The sequence below is a fragment of the Oratosquilla oratoria genome, chromosome 40, assembly GCF_046742065.1.
Source record: "Oratosquilla oratoria isolate Oo_2021 chromosome 40, ASM4674206v1, whole genome shotgun sequence".
NCBI classification, from domain to species: Eukaryota; Metazoa; Arthropoda; class Malacostraca; order Stomatopoda; family Squillidae; genus Oratosquilla; species Oratosquilla oratoria.
The window spans coordinates 25121713-25139212 of NC_134816.1; the positions used below are offsets into that span (position 1 = coordinate 25121713).

Sequence of the window (17500 nt, forward strand, 5' to 3'; positions counted from 1 at the left end):
AGAAAATCCCGTAGATCGTAGCTGCGAGTACACACTGGTTAGAAAACTACGATTGGGATTGTAGGTAGAGTCTCTTTTTTTTTTTTTACAATTACACTTTAGTATCTTCCTCATCGAATATTTATTTCCTAGTTTGAACTTTGCACCTTCTTTATTAATCATGTTTTTATGTATATATTCATTTACTTATTTTCTATTCATGTTCGTCTTCGGTTTATTTTATTTTTTATTATTAATTTTTTTTTTTTTTTAACGTTGTAATCTATAAATCGTAAGTATTTCTGGTACCCGAGAAGTTTGCAGGAGTGACGTGGCATAGGATGGCGCGGTCGTGTGAATCATGGAATGCTATGAAAGAGGCCTTTGTTCAGCAGTGGACTAAGGATAGCATATTTGATTGATTGTTAACATTTCGACATTTCCTCTCTCAGCTAAATTCTCCGAAGATCACCCTAAGATCACCCACTAACGACTTTGAAATTGTAATATCCTGTTTATAATTAATCTAAGTCCTCATTTATTCACGTATCAATTTGTTTCAGATATTTCATACAAATATCGGATAGAATTTTTTTTTTCTTTCTTTACGTGTCGAGATTAGCACCGCCATCTGCTGTGTACAGAGTCAAATGCCTTTTTGTGATCTACGAAAACAAAATATTTTGTCCATTTCTCTGACTTTTCTGTCGTGTTTCCTCGTCATCCTATCCAGATTTGATATTTCCTCTTCGGTTCTAAGTATCTATTCCCCAGCCAAGCATCCTTACCAGCGTGTATTACCTTTCTTCTCCCTCCTTCCCTTCCCCTTTCCTTCCCCTTCCCTTCCTCTCCCCTTCCTCTCCCCTTCTCCTCTCTTTCCCCTCCCCTTCCTCTCCCTTTCCCCTTCCCTTCCCTTCCTCCTTTCTTACCTTCCTTCACCCTCCCTCTCCCCTCTCCCCTCCCCTCCCCTTCCCTTCCCCCGTCCTCTCCCTTTCCCTTCCTCTCCCCTTGCCTTCCTCTCCCCTTGCCTTCTTTCTCCCCCTTTTTCTACCCTTCCTTCTCCCTTCTCCCCTTCCCCTCCCTTCTCCCCTTCCCCTCCCTTCTCCCCTTTCTCTCCCTTCTCCCCTTCCCTTCCCTTTCCCGTCCTTTTCCTCTCCCTCTCCCCCCTCCCTTTCCCCATCCCTCTTCCCTCTCTCCCCTCCCCCTCCCTTCCTCCCCCTTTCTCTACCCTTCCCTCTCCCTCACCCTTCCCTTCCCCCCTTCCCTTCCCTTTTCCGTCCTCCTTCTCTCCCTCTCCCCCCTCCCCCTCTCCCCCCTCCCCCTCCCCTATATTCCCACCAAGAATGAGCCTGGGGGGGTAATGAAGGTCAAAGAGAGCCTTTGTTATTTTGGACCTTAGTTACGAGCATCCTTGGTAACTGCTTTGTGCACAGGGTCACCCGTCAGCTGAACAGAATCGTCTGGCGTCACCCATAAGAATGAGGGAGACTGCAGGAGACCATAAGGCCTACACTAGGTAGTTCCATGTCCATGACCACCTGTCATCCCCATCCATAAGCTTATCTAACCTTAACAGCTGATAGTGTCGGCGCTCACTAAAGGGTCACTGGGAGTTATCACACTAAGCAATTTTTCCTTCAGCATATCAAAATACTTTCTGTACTTTTATTGAGAAAACAAAGAATATTTGGCCAAAGTGATTTGACGGCGGAAAAAAAAATGCTGGAGGTGGGCGGTATCGCCAGTAAATCGGAGGTCGGAGGAAAAATAGCCCAGTGTGATATCCCCAAGCAAGCGAGGTTACAAGTATTTCTGGAGCATTTGAGGTGGTCAGGGAGAAGGATAGAAAACAAGCTACGACCATTCACTCGATTTGTAATCATTTACATTATTTATCTATTTATCTGTTTTTATCATTATTGTTACCTTTATGATTATTTTGTCTTTTTTTAATATCTATTTTAATGGAGATTTGTCTCCGGTTATGAGAGATGCTATGTAACTGTGGTCAGTAGGGGTGTCATTGAGATCCGTAGGATATCTATCACAAAGTTCATTCACTCTGTACGGAGCAGCGTGATAAGAAAAATAAATTAATGAGTGATGTATAACCCAAACCATTCAAATACAGTATTTAATTAGAGTGTATATCCAGGAAACTAGAGATTGTAAGGTGTAAGTCTGTATATCTCTCTCTCTCTCTCTCTCTTTCTCTCTCTCTCTCTTTCCCTCTCTCCTTCCCTCTCTCTCCCTTTCTTTCCCTCTCCCTCTTTCCCTCTCTCCCTTTCTTTCCCTCTCTCCCTCTTTCCCTCTCTCCCTCTTTCCCTCTCTCCCTCTTTCCCTCTCTCCCTCTCTCCCTCTTTCCCTCTCTCCCTCTCTCCCTCTCTCCCTCTTTCCCTCTCCTCCCTCCTCTCCCTCCCTCTTCTCCTCTCCTCTCTCTCTCTCTCTCTCTCTCTCTCTCTCTCTCTCTCTCTCTCTCTCTCTCTCTCTCTCTCTCTCTCTCTCTCTCTCTCTCTCTCTCTCTCTCTCCTCTCTCTCTCTCTCTCTCTCTCTCTCTCTCTCTCGCTCTCTCTCTCTCTCTCTCTCTCTCTCCTCTCTCTCCTCTCTCTCTTTCTCTCTCTCTCTCTCTCTCTCTCTCTCTCTCTCTCTCTCTCTCTCTCTCTCTCTCTCTCTCTCTCTCTCTCAGCGCTTCTCATGCCCACCATGTGTCGTTCTGTGTCCAGCGGGCGACTATAATTGAGCCACATTAAAAGTGAATCAAAATACATATTAAACTCCGTTGACAAGGGCTCACGGGCTGGGCGCGTGAGTTGGCACTCTGGTCTTTACGACCTGGCACCGGAAGGTCGAATGTCATGTGTCTTTGGCACGCTGAGGAATGCCCCTAATAAACTATTAGCCCCCGCGTATGTTTTGACGACTGGCGCGGGTTGTCATAATGTCACGGTTGGTTTCCCAGAATGGAACATTTGACGCACGCCCGCTCGGCCTGTGGCCTCTCCTCGCGATGACTTCTGGAAAGGTGAACGATGGTTATGGGTCAACGGCGCAGAGATTTCCATATCGGAGCTATATAGACTTCCTCCGACCTGCCCGGGGACATTACCTCCGACAACTTGATGCCCCCAGCGCGCATTAGCGATCTCGGGTTCCTCTCCACAGCCGCCATTGGCTGATTGGGGATGACGTCACGGAGGGACCTGCGTACCGTAAACTATAAACTTTTTTACAGCTTTCGCCCTCTCTCGATTTGTTAACTGCCCAGAAAACGGCGTAACCCGTTTTTAACCTTGTCTTCGCCACGGCCTGCACCGCGGCCTGCCGCGATCCCATCTCGGAACAGGCGGGCCGGCCGGTCGGCCTGCACGGCGCGCCCGGTCGGCCTGCAAGGCCAGCCGGTCGGCCTACTCGGGCCTGCCGGTCGGCCTGCACGACTCGTCCGGTCGGCCTGCACGGTTCGCCCGGTCGGCCTGCACGGGCCGCCGCCGTCACCGTCATCTCGCCTCCCCCCAACCTAATTTTCGACAACCTGGCCCGCGGCCCACCAGCACCTGCTACCTTCTCCACCTCCACCTCCACCTCCACCTCCACCTCCACATGCGCCACCTTTGTACCCAGCAGCACCGACTTCGACTCTCCTGTCCATAATGCACACGAACCACCACCTCCTCCTCCTCTTCCTCCTCCTCCTCCTCCCTACTTCTCCTCTTCCCTCCTCCTCCTCCTCTTCCCTACGCCTCCCTCTTCCTCCTCTTCCCTACCTCCTCCTCCTCTCTCCGCCTCCCTCCTCCTTCTCTTTCCTCCCTCCTCTTCCTTTCCCTCCCTTCTCTCTGCCTCCCTCCCTCCCTCCTTCTCTCCCTCCCTCTTCCATCTTCTTCCTCCCCTTTCCTCCTCCTTCCTCCTTTATTCGTCTTCCTCTTTTTTCCTCTTTTTTCTCTCGCCTTCTTTTTTCTCCGTTTCCTCATTTCCTTCCTCCTCGATGTAATGCTCCTCTTCCTTCATCGTCGTCCTCCTCTTTTGTTTCTCGTCCTATTACCTCAACCTCATCCACGTCATCAACCTATTGTTTCCCTCTCCCCTCCTCCCCTCCTCCCCTCTCCCTCCTCCCCTCTCTCCCCCTCCTCCCCTCTCTCCCCCTCCTCCCCTCTCTCCCCCTCCTCCCCTCTCTCCCCTCCTCCCCTCTCTCCCCCTCCTCCCCTCTCTCCCCCTCCTCCCCTCTCTCCCCCTCCTCCCCTCTCTCCCCTCCTCCCCTCTCTCCCCCTCCTCCCCTCTCTCCCCCCTCCTCCCCTCTCTCCCCCCTCCTCCCCCTCTCTCCCTCCCCTCCCCTCTTTCCTCCTCCCTCCCTTCTTCCCCCTCCTCACCTCTCTCAACCTTCCCTCTCCTTACCTCTCTCAACCTTCCATCTCCTTACCTCTCTCCCCCTCCTTTCTTCCCCCTCCTCACCTCTCTCCCCCTTTTCCCTCCCTTACCCGCTCTTCCCCTTCTTCCCCCTCTTCTTATTTCCCCTTCCTCCCCTCTCTTTTACTTCCTCCCCTGTCTCCCCTTTCCTCCCCCTCTCTCCCCCTTCCTCTCATCTCTCCCCTTCCTCTCATCTCTCCCCTTCCTCCCCCTCCTCCCCCTTCGTCCCCACCCTCCCGTTCTTCCCCCTCCTGCCCTCTCTTTCCTTCATCCCCCTCCTCCGCCTCTCTCCCCCTTCCTCCCCCTTCCTCCCCCTCTCCCATTCTATAAAGCGAGGAGGAGCCACCTTGCAGCCAGCTGCCCTGCCCACCGCCATCCAGCTGTGTCACATACATTTCCATCACCAGCTGATACCCCAGCCATCACCCTCAGAAGGTATCCACCCCTCTCCCCTTCCCTCCCCTCCCCTCCCCTCCTCTCTCCTCACCTTCCCTCCCCTTCCCTCCCCTTCCCTCCCCTCCTATACCCTTTCCTCCCCTCCTATACCCTCCCCTCCTCTCTCCTCCCCTCCTATACCCTCCCCTCCTCTCTCCTCCCCTCCTCTCTCCTCCCCTTCCCTCCTCTCTCCTCGCCTTTCCTCCCCTCCCATACCCTCCCCTCCTCTCTCCTCTCCTCCCCTCGCCTTCCCTCCTCTCTTCTCGCCTTCCCTCCTCTCTTCTCGCCTTCCCTCCTCTCTCCTCTTCTTCCCTCCCTTTCCCTCTCTCCTCTTCTTCCCTCCTCTCTCATACCCTCCCCTCCCCTCCCCTCCTCTCTCATACCCTTCCCTCCCCTCCCCTCCCTTCCTTTCCCCTCCCCTTCCCTCCCATCATCCGCACCATCACCCCCAGCTGGTTTTTGTTTGTCTGTTGAGGAACAAGCTGAAGGCGTGACGGGTCATCTTCAAGAGTACCTCCCTCACGCGGGTTTGGAGTTCCGTATGGCCCCCTTTTCCTTCGTCGGGGGCGCCACGGAGATGAATAGAAGAGCCTGGGAGGTGCTTGGCCACCTCGAGGTCGAAGGCCATCGAGAAACGTTCGTTTTAAAGATAAATGGACACTTGAGTTCACTCCTCTGGGGGGGCCCATGGCCACGGGCATATAGCGCAGAGGGTGTGTGACTTATGAGGTGCTGTTTGTGGTACGGGGATGCTCGGTGATGGTACACTTCTGACACTACTTATGACATGGGTTTTCTGACACTACTCATGAACTCGGGGGATCTCCCTGGTCTGACTGACAAGGTAGTCTGAACAAGAACAGGTTGATTCTTCGGAGGGAGAGGATGATGTGACGTCATGAGGTGCGTTGGTCGATAGCAGTCTCAATTTTTTTTTTTTTTTTTTTTTTTTTTTTTTATCTTTGGTCAGTTAAGGTATTTTTAGGATCAGTTGTGAGTTCAAGCCAATAATTGAGAATGGCGTATACAAGGCTCTCTTAGGATAGAATGGTTAACAAATGGAATATTAGACTTAGTAACCATATAGTGAGCGCTGAAACTATTTGTTGTTTTAAGAGAGAGACAACTTTACGGATGGGGATGATTGGTAAGGGACATAGGACTCCTTAGTGTAGGCTTTATGGCCTCTTGCAATCTCCTCCATTCTTATGTTCTTATGTTCGTATATTCGATCCTTTACAATCGAGGAACTCCCTCCCACTCTCCCCCTCTCCCTCTCCCTCCCCCTCTCCCTCTCCCTCCCCCTCTCCCTCCCCCTCTCCCCCTCTCCCTTCCCCCCACTCCCTCCCACAACTCCCTAGTGTAGGCCTTATGGTCTCTTGCAATCTCCTCCATTCTTATGTTCTTATGTTCGTATATTTGATCCTTTACAACAGAGGAACTCCCTCCCACTCTCCCCCCTCTCCCTTCCCCCCCTCCCTTCCCCCCACTCCCTCCCACAACTCCCTAGTGTAGGCCTTATGGTCTCTTGCAATCTCCTCCATTCTTATGTTCTTATGTTCGTATATTTGATCCTTTACAACCGAGGAACTCCCTCCCCCTCTCCCCCTCTCCCTTCCCCCTCTCCCTTCCCCCTCTCCCTTCCCCCCACTCCCTCCCACAACTCTCTCCTTCTCTCGCTCTCGCCCTCCCGACTTCTCTCCATCAAAGGCCTTATGGTCTCTTGCAGTCTCCTTCATTTTTATGTTCTCTTTGCCTCTCTACTTCCTTCCCCTGTCCACCTTACTGCCCTCCTTAGCCACGGCTCGTTTCCTCCCCACCTCCCACCCTCTCCCTCCCTCCCCAACTCCCACCCTCTCCCTCCCTCCCTTCCCCTTCCTAATTCCCCCAAAGTGGGAGGCGTGTCTTGGAGACACATTTCGGTCATGCGATGAAGGATCCGGCGCCCCGTAATCGCCCCTCCCCGGCAACGATCCTGGAAGGGAGTAACGCCTGGAGAGGGGCGGAACCCCTCGATTGCATGTGTGGAAGTCTCGTCATCTGAATTACAGACTTCGTTAACGACAACTCGGGAAGTTAATTCTGTTCAGTTTTCGTGTGTGTGTGTGTGTGTGTGTGTGTGTGTGTGTGTGTGTGTGTGTGTGTGTGTGTGTGTGTGTGTGTGTGTGTGTGTGTCTGTCTGTCTGTCTGTCTGTCTGTCTGTCTTGCCCTGGAATTATGGTGACTAAAACCCGCGGCCCCCAGGTGTCCGGTCACAGCCTCCGGATTGCCCAGTAGGTAGGGGGTATCTTAAGTTGTCTGGGTTAAGTGTTGTGAAGAGAAAATGCTCTGCGACTTCTGTGCTGGCTGGTGTCCTGAACGTGGGCAGGTTACTGTTGTCTTTTGTGTCGTGAGTTTTATTTATGTATTTATTCATTTATTTTTTATTTCTTTGTTCATTTATGTACTTGTTGATTTATTTATTCATTCATTTGTTTATTTATTCGGTTTTGTTCATTCACTTATTTGTTTTTATTCATTTATTAATTTATTTGTTAATTCGTCCATTTATCTTTTCTTATATATCTATGTGCAAAGTAGACCACTAGGAAAAATGAAACTAACGAAGCAGAGCGCTTTCGTATATTACATATTAAGTGTAATATACGAAAGCGCTCTGCTTCGTTAGTTTCTTTTTTCCAAGTGGTCTACTTTGCATTTAGTGAACACACGTACCCGTGTTCACATTAGCATTTATCTAAGCATATACCTATCTATATATATATATATATATATATATATATATATATATATATATATATATATATATATATATATATATATATATATATATATACCTATCTCTCTATCTATGTATATACCTATCTATTTATCTGTTACCCTGCGCATTGACACAACCCTCTTGTCTTTCAGGTACATGAAGTACCTCTACCCTTACGAGTGCGAAAAGATGAAATTCAGCAACCCGGCCGAGCTTCAGTCCGCCATCGACGGCAACCGAAGAGAAGGACGCAGGTCGTCTTACGGCACCTACGGAGACATGGTCCAGCCCCCCCTCCTGCCCCTACAGAACCTGCAGAACCTGCAGAACCTGCCCAACCTGCAGGGCCTACAGAACCCCCTCAGCCTGGTCACACGGCCGCAGCTGAATGGTAATGGCACTACGCATCCGTTGGCGCCCCAGGACTATTTGCTGGGTAAGTTCCTCCTCCGTCAGTAGAGAACCTATATGTATATGTATGTGCATATAAGTATATATATATATGTGTATATATATATATATATATATAGACAGACAGATAGATAGATAGATAGATTTATCACCCACAATACACTTTAATTGTAAGCCATCAACATCGAGAGACTCGCGGAGGCCAACATACGGAAGTTGAAATGTGGTACGGCCAAGGACTCGAACATGGGCTAGCACGTGACAAGTGTTTATGACTCCGCGAGTCTCTCGATGTTGTTGGCTTAGATTTAAAATGTATTATTGTTGATGAAAATGTATATCTGTTCACTGGGACCCATTCAGTATTATATATATATATATATATATATATATATATATATATATTATATATATATACATGTATATATGTATATATATATAGATATATATACTAGAGAGAAATGTAGTAGCACATTTGTAAGTCACACAGAGAACTCAATGTACTCTCATTAAGAGGGCTGCTGTTGGCAGTCAGAATGTAGAAGTGAGCGTTCTCACAATTTTTCTTTCACTCCGACAGTGGGTTCTGGTATATATATACATGCATACACACACACACACACACACACACACACACACACATATATATATATATATATATATATATATATATATATATATATATATATATATATGCATGTATTCATCACCTCGACCAAACTCTCCACCCTCTGCTGTTTCACTCTCACATAAAACCCAGATTGACAGGTAGATACACACATGTAGGAATGCTGGAAACGTATATGGATGTGCAGTCCCGAGCAAAAGTTTCAACCTGAGTTTTTCATTATACAAAATTAAATCTTTAAGTCTGACAATTTTATTTTTGTTTAAGGAAATGGTCTGTCTGTAAGCACTGTAACGTGGGTCGAAACTTTTGCTTGTGACTGTACGTGTGTACTAAACATACACGCGCACGCCCACACACACACACACACACACACACACACACACACACACACACACACACACACACACACACACACACACACACACACACACACGCGTACACGTAATGATAATAGCCATTAGCTTAGTTTTTATGTAAAATGTCCTGGCATCGATTTATTTTCATGTGATTGCAAATGTTTTCATTTGACCAAGTGCTTCCTTGTATTTTTGTCGCCCCAAATAAAATGTCAAGAATATTTGGGTCCACAACGTAATAGTGGTTGTTATTAACAACATTAAGAACAACAACACCTTTCAGCTGACCGCTGTAGCGCATTATACTCTTATGTGTTCGATTTGTTTGTGTTATGATCGACACTGAGATCGTCTTCTATGTCGTGCTTATTTCTGGCCTCCAAGTCACAGATTTGATCGATTTTCTCTTTTTTAATAAACATCATTCTCCTTCCTCATAATAGTTCTAGCTCAGTCAAATCTGTGAATTACAGATGATTGTGTGATAGTTGGAAAAAGAATTATAAATTAGTACAGGGCCTTGGTAATTTTCGTTGTGCAGAGATTTCGATTATGAACGAAATTTGAAAGGATTTCGATTATGAACGAAATTCGAAAGGTCTGGAGAAACCATGTTAATCCTTTCAGGACTGTGGTGTACTTTCAGTATTCTATTATGGCTAAGAAAAGGGGATCGAATCCATTAAGGCTAAGGCTGGAGTAGACATCTTTGTATGTGTGTATATATATATATATATATATATATATATATATATATATATATATATATATATATATATATATATATATATATATATATATATATATATATATATATATATGCGTTCAACATCCCCACAATCCTCCCAACCCCCGTTCTGCCTCGCAATGTATCAGTATGTGTGTGTGTGTGTGTGTGTGTGTGTGTGTGTGTGTGTGTGTGTGTGTGTGTGTGTGTGTGTACACTATTAAAGCCATCTGTGCTTACATTAGACGATCTCTACCCTTCCCCATAGCCCCATCAACGGTGTGTCATTTTTTTTTTCTAAAAACAGTCCAACACCTTAGCTAAATAAAATTGCTTGTAGCCAGAATAGACACTATAAAGTACGCCACTGTCTTGAAGAAATGTCGGTGTCTTTTATGTTCTGTTAATGCGCATATATATATATATATATATATATATATATACATATATGTATTTATATATATACACATACACACACATATATATATATATATATCGCTTGTTTGCGAAAACGTCATCATAACTCAAAATATCGAATTTTTCAGGAGAGGCATTTTAAAGTTTCAAAACGCTCTCAATATTATAAAAAGCCCTCAAACACCATAGGTGGAACATTTTTTGGAGCATCAAATACGCCTCTAAAGTTTATAGAAGTTGAAACAATCATAATCTTTACTAAGTCTAAAATATTTGTTGGAACAAGTTGGAACATGTAAGGTTATGTCGTTGGGACATTTAGCACTCCCTAGCGGTCAATTTTTGAGCTACAGATATGACACTGTTACCAAAAAAATCCGTGTTTGAAGATGAATATGTCTGTATAGATAACTCAAAAATTCAGTTTTTTGAGTTATGACGACGTTTTCGCAAACAAGCGATATATATATATATATATATATATTGTATATATATGTATACATATATATGTTGCACCCGTTTATCTAAACGAGGCAAAAAAAAATTCTACACTATTATGCTGAATTTTGGTCATTTTAATATTTAAATGAACTAGTTCTACATCATCCTTCTTCTTCTACTTCTCATTTTTATTCTTCCTTTCGGGAACTTTTAATCGGAAATAATTTTTGAATCACTAAATATAATGGAATATGATAGAAATGAAGATTTAGATTGAGAGGTGTGAAATATAGATAAATAGATGTTAGACCAAAGTTTTGTAAATATTTTGAGTTTATTTCGAGTCTAGACGCAGGCCAGTTCACTTTGAAATTGACCTGTTTCATGTTTCTTTCCAATGTGAATAGTCCTGTTCTTGTCCCTCCCCATTTTGGGTTCAGACAAACTACTGTAGCACTGCGATATACATTATATACATTGTTCTGGTGGCGCCAAGCGATGTTATTCAGTTTTTCCCGATGTCTTTGATAAGCGTTATCGTTTTTGAAATGATTATTTGATTAAGAATCTGAGTTCATACCCCGAGCCGTTGATTTTCACTGCAATATTATGCTCAATTAGTTTAGTCTGATCTCAGAAGTATAAAAATATTATTTTATAACAATTCCATGCACTTTCATTAAATGAATAAACAAATTAATAAATAGATAAATGAATGTAATGACAAACTCAAATGTACTCTTGTTATGACGTCATGTCGCTTTGCACATTCTGCCTCAACGGTCACCATGTCGACCGACGCCTTTAGTGTATTAGTTTATTTTAAGGATTTTAAGGTTTTTATAGATCGTCCAGAGAATCGACGCAGTGTCTAAATATTTCTTTTGTCCTTATAGAACGTGTACTGACTTCGGATGGCTATCGTGGTGACTATCCGATACATATGGGTAAGATTTATTTACGTTTGTGAATCGCTTAAGCTTTGGTCCGGAGAAAGAAGAGGAGGAGGAGGAGGAGGAAGAGGAGGAAGAGGAGGATCTCCAACCGTGTTAAGCCTGGTATTAACAATGCTAGCATTAATAGCTTTTTAACTTTTATTTTATTTTTTTTATGCCATAGCCATTGGCTGCGTTCCGCATTTTTATGTTACATAAGATTAGTCCATTGCGGGGTTATGCATGTTTTTGTGTGAGTGTCTGTGTGTGTGCGTATGTGTGTGTATATATATGTGTGTGTGTGTGTGCTTGCGTGCGTATATTCGTGTACACGCAGTTGCACATACGTCCGTGTACTCACACACAAACACACACACACACACACACACACACACACACACACACACACACACACACACACACACACATCTGTGTCTTTGTTTGTCTGGATGTCGTGGTGGCAACTAAGGCTTTGTGAAGGTACGCTAACACTTTGCAGCTTCAAGAAGGCTATTTGCTTTCCACCTTGTAATTAGCGTGTGCGCATGCGCGCGCGGCGCAGGAATTGTTGACCGTCCCGGAAGGCAAGACGATTGCGGTCTATTGATGGGAGCTTGTAATAATTTTAGAAAAAAAAATTCTTTGTGTCAGTTGCTACGAAATTGCTCTAGGGAAGCAGCCGAGGGGGAGGGGGGGTAAGGGGGAAGGGGGGAGGTGTTAGGGGGGGAAGAGGGGGGGGTAGTAATGAGCCCCTGGGCTTCTTGGTCCTTTGCTCATTCCGTAATAACAAGCTACTTCGTCTTGTTACACGAAGCCGCTCTTACCCTGGGGGAGGAAGAGAACAGCGGCCCGTCCCCTAGGGGAGGAAACCCACATGGCGTCCCTACGAAAGATGCCCCTAAGTGGACGTACCAGGGGCTCGGACGCGTCCCTGTGAAGGATATCTTTTATCCGGACAGTGACGTCATTGTGGAAGATAAGCTTAACGATGTGTTTGTCCCCGGAAAGTATATCCATTAGTTTGGTCTCCGCGAAATAAATATGCAGTGATAAAAAAACATCAACACTGATAATCTAACGAGGAATTCAACCCTTAATTGATTGTTGGGGAGGCGACCCCCACAGGGAGGAGGGCGGGGTAAACTATTGTTAACGTGCTAAACCAGTTTTGGTGTGTAAAGTAGTGAACCCGCACAGGAACGCGGGAGACTGTCTTGGACCACGTGACTCTTCAGTTCTTAACCCGCCATGCGGGTTGTTCCCTTCCTCCACGCAATAATTTTTATTCATTTATTTATTTATTTATTTATTTATTTTTGTATCTTTCTTTTTCATTAGAACATAAAATCTATTTATTTGTTTATTTATTTTTGTATCTCTGTTTTTCATAAGAACATAAGAATGGCGAAGGGGGGACCACAAGAGGCCATAAGGCCTACACTAGGCAGTTCCATGTCCATTACCACCTAACATAAGAATGGGGGAAGTTGCGAGAGAACATAAGGCCTTCATTAGGTAGTTCCATGTCCATTATCTCCTATCATCTCCATCCATAATTTTTTTTCACACGAGGCAGAAGTTATAGAGGAAGAAGAGGAGGAGCAGGAGTAGGAAGAAGAGGGGGAGGAGGAAGAATAAGAAAAAGAGGAAATAGAAAAAAGAAGAAGAGTAAGAAGAAGAAGACGAGTAGGAAGAAGAAGAAAAGGAGTAGTAGGAAGAATAAGAATAAGAGGAGGAAGAAGAAGAGGAGGAGGAGTAGGAAGAAGATGATGATGAGGAGGAGGAAGAATAAGAAGAACAACAACAACAAATAAAAGGAAAATTGCCTGCACGGTGACAATTTTTTCCTCCTCCTCCTCCTCCTCCTCCTCCTCCTCCTCCTCCTCCTCTTCTTATTTTCATTCTTATTCTTCCTTTTTTTCTTCATATTTTTCTTCATATTTTTCTTCCTCATTTTCTTCCTCGACTTTTTCTTCCTCTCATTTCATCTTTCGTTTTCTTCATCTTCTCATTTTCCTTCTTCTTCTCCTCCTCTTCCTCCTCCACCTCCTCCTCCTCCTCCTCCTCCTCCTCCTCCTCCGTTCACTTGGACAATATATGGTGTTTAACTGTGATCCAGATGTAGTGGAAACGAAACTAGGAAGAAAGATCGAGGACAATGCAAAGAGGGCAAGCTAGTCCTCGGAAGGGTGGTAAATAAGAGAGGTAGAAAGAGAGAGAGAAGGAGAGAGAGAGAGAGAGAGAGAGAGAGAGGGTAGGTAAACAAAGATGCAAAAAAGATGAGAAAACACAAACACGAACCGAAACATAACTCGCCATTGACCAGCGGACACAATATCCCCAACACCACCACCCAACCCCTGGGCACCCCCAGCAGCGCAGTTCTGGAGCCCTGACGACGACGGGAACGGATGTCCTTCCGACAAATCTTCCCCTGCTTTATGAAGAAGTGATCTTTCAGCGTTTCGCGCCGGGTGGCGGGTTGGTTTCCACCCACCAGGGCGGACGACAACGCGCGCGCGCGCATTCGCGCCCGGATGGTTTGCCACAAAGGGAAAGATACATGGACACAAAGGCCCCAGTCCCCCTTATATGGGAGGTAGCCGTGTCAAAACACAACTTTTTTTGTCTACGTTCCTCGTGGACGGCGGGAAATGGGGGAAACGTGGGGATCCCCACATCCCGTCCCATCCCTATCTCCCCACCCATTAAGTAGCCTTTTAGGACACGCAGGGAACATGGTGGCGGCATTCTTGTCTCCCCGCGCCTTAGGGAGGTGTATAAGAGAAAGGGAACATTCTTTCTCTTATCACACACAGAGAAAGATAGAAATAGAGAGAAAGAGCCTTCCCACCCTTTCACCGTGACGTATACCTTTACACATTTTATTCTTGCTAACCCCCAACCACCTCCCCCCCACCTCCCTCCCTTCCCCCCTCCCCCCCACCTGGGGCTATTTTATTCAATTTAGGAGGGCCCCCCCGCGGCCGTGGAGGGTAACATACTGACACTCAACAAACGCTGGACTACAATGGCTTGTATCCTCTGGGTTCAGCTCCTTCGCTGCGCGCCGGGGGGCGGGGCGGGAGTCAGGGGTGGCCGCCTCACCCTCGGCTGAATAAAAGCGCCTGGCGGAAGCTAGGCTCGTCCGTACCCTCTGGTGAAAACCTGTGGGTCCGAGTTCGAATCCTGAAACTACCGGCTCCTGTTCCTTGCCCTGGTAGCTAGGCTCACCCTTGCAATGTGGTGAAACGCTTTGGGTCCGAGTTCGAATCCTGAAACTACTGGCTCCTATTCCTTGCCCTGGTAGCTAGGCTCATCCTTGCGATGTGGTGAAACGCTGTGGATCAGAGTTCGAATCCTGAGACTACCGGCCTCTGTTCCTTGGCCTGGTACCCCAAGCACACTGGGCAAAGAGGGGAGGAGGGTGACTTTCCTCGCAGCTAAGCGTCTCCTGGGGAAGGAAATGTGAATAGGTTCGGCTGAGGACCTGTCTGGAGGAGGGGCAGTGGTTAAGGTTGACCTTGAAGCCTCGATCGAGACCCCACTTCTTTCCCTACCCCCCCTCCCCCTCCCCCTTCTTCCCCCCCCCTTCGGTCGAGTAAAATAGTCAGCCGGTAGCCAGAATGAAATATGCGAGTTCTACCACAGTGTCAATTGTTTAGGTTTGTAATTTCCTTAATCTTCTTCCTCTCTTCCTCTCCATCTTCCCAAAACCTCTTTCCCTTTCCCTTTCCCTTTCCCTCATCCTCTCCTTCTTGCCCTCTTCCTCTCCTTTCCCTCTCTCCCTCGCTCCCTCTCCCTCTCTCCCTCTCCCTCTCTCCCTCGCTCCCTCTCCCTCTCTCCCTCGCTCCCTTTCCTTCTCTCCCTCGCTCCCTCTCCCTCGCTCCCTCTCCCTCTCTCCCTCGCTCCCTCTCCCTCTCTCCCTCGCTCCCTTTCCTTCTCTCCCTCGCTTCCGTTCCCTCTCTCCCTCTTTCCTTCGCTCCCTCTTTCGCTCCCTCTTTCCTTCTCTCCCTCTCCCTCTCTCATTTGCTCCCTCTTTCCCTCTCTCCCTCTCCCTCTCTCATTTGCTCCCTCTTTCCCTCTCTCCCTCTCTCACTCGGCCTCTCTCCCTTGCCCTCGCCTTCCCCCTCTCCACCCACTCCACCCTTTTTCTCACCCACCTCTCCCTCCCGCTATCACTGCCTCTCCCCCTCTCCTTCCATTCCCTTCTTCCACCTTCTCCCCCTCCCCTACGTCTTCCACTACCCACCCACCCCATGTGTCCCCCTTAAATCTCCCCCCTCCTCTCCCCCTCCTCTCACCCCTCCTCCCCCCCCCCCCCCCCCCCGCCTCCTCCGCCGGAGAGCAGATGTATGGATCATGAATCCGTCTCGCGACAAGTTATTGATTAAATTCCCGGTCCATTTGAATAGGCGGTGAATTATTAGCTTTCGTTCGGCGGGGGAGTGACCCTCTGATGAGGCAGACGAATCGCTCGCTGGGGGCTGATATATCCGCGTGTAGACCGTGATAAATGGGGGAGGAGGAGGAGGAGGAGGAGGAGGGGGGGGCGGCTGTGGGCGGCTGTGGCGGCGGCGATAGGGAGTAGGTACAGGGGGACTGTGGCTGTGGCTTGCGACTAGGTTCCGGAGTACGAACGAAGATGACGAAGACGACGACGACGAGACCGAAGGAGTCTTATTACAAAGGATTACAAGAAACCGGAGCATGCCGACAGGAGACCTTTTGGTCTATGACTGGGTCGGATGCGAAAAATTTATAATAATGATAAATAGATAAATAAAAGATATAATAATATAAATAATAATGCATAAATGCATACTGTGGTAGAGCTCTGGGGTCGCGAAGCCACGGGCGAAGTCTGACGTGTGGGAAAGAGTTGAAATGGAGATTGATCAAGTCGAGGAGGAGGAAGAGGAGTGTACTTTGATGGAGGGGGAGGGTGGGTGGGGGAAGGGAGGATTGGGTCATAGACGAGGACTCGTAGGTGGAGAGGATACGAGATGAATGAACTGGAAGAGGAGGAGGAGGAGGAGGAAGTGAAAAGAAGAATAAAAACATTAAAAGAAACGAAAAGAGGAGGGAGAGGAAAAAAAAAGAGAGGAAGAGGAGGAAAAAGGAGGAGAAAAGGATGGAGGAAGAGGAGGAGGGAGTGTAAAGGAAGGAAGAATAGAATTTTTTTTATATTTTCCTAAATAAAGTCTTTTGAGGTAAATCGTGTTGCTCAAGGGGGTCAAGGAATACGGTAGACGTAGACGTAGATATAGATTTGCGAGCGTAAGAATACTACCACGGTCAACGAAACTGACCCACACATTTCCATTGCAATGCCTTTATATATATATATATATATATATATATATATATATATATATATATATATATATATATATATAATGTAATACTTCAATGGCCAATTCCTAGGCCAATTAATCTCCACCCCGGTATGTTGAAACAGACTATGGTTGTTTCTCCGACTCCACTCGCCTCCACCCTCTCCCCTCCACCCACCCACCCACTCCCTCCACGCACGCCTCAGAGGACGCGGTGCTCCCGCTGGCGGCCGCCCGGCGGGTCCGCCCGGGCCTCCGCGGGAAGGAGGCGGGGGGGCCGTCCATCCTCATTACCCGAGGAGGAGGAGGAGGAGGAGGGAGGGGGAGGAGTGAGTAGTGGTGGAGGTGGTGGATTGGTGCAGGTGGATGGATTGGTGCAGGTGGTGGATTGATGGAGGTTGGTGGATTGATGGAGGATGGTGGATTGATGGAGGTTGGTGGATTGATGGAGGTTGGTGGAGGTGGTGGATGGATTGGTGGAGGTGGTGAGTAAGGTGAGTAAGGGGAATAGACCTTATCCCAACTGACTAAAATCGCCTTCATCCTCAATCTCAACTCGACGCGAGTGTTCAAGGGAGACAGGGACGGAAATCTTCGGTCACCGTCCGGACCTTTTCACGTCCGAGCGACGTGCCCACTGGGCAATCACAGTTGAACTTAACCCAAGGAGTTA

General features: G+C 47.1%; 1 protein-coding gene across 12 annotated transcripts in view; it reads left to right on the forward strand.

Annotated features, from left to right (window-relative positions):
* Positions 1 to 17500, forward strand: part of LOC143020683 (uncharacterized) — a 707077-nt gene that overhangs the window by 635791 nt on the left and 53786 nt on the right. For 11 of the 12 annotated variants that reach the window (XM_076177289.1, XM_076177290.1, XM_076177295.1 and 8 more), the window contains 2 exons: positions 7726 to 8009; positions 11453 to 11503. In XM_076177289.1, coding sequence (XP_076033404.1) covers positions 7726 to 8009; positions 11453 to 11503 — 335 coding nt within the window. The remainder of the gene's footprint in view (positions 1 to 7725; positions 8010 to 11452; positions 11504 to 17500) is intronic. The other variant, XM_076177294.1, reaches the window with a different exon arrangement.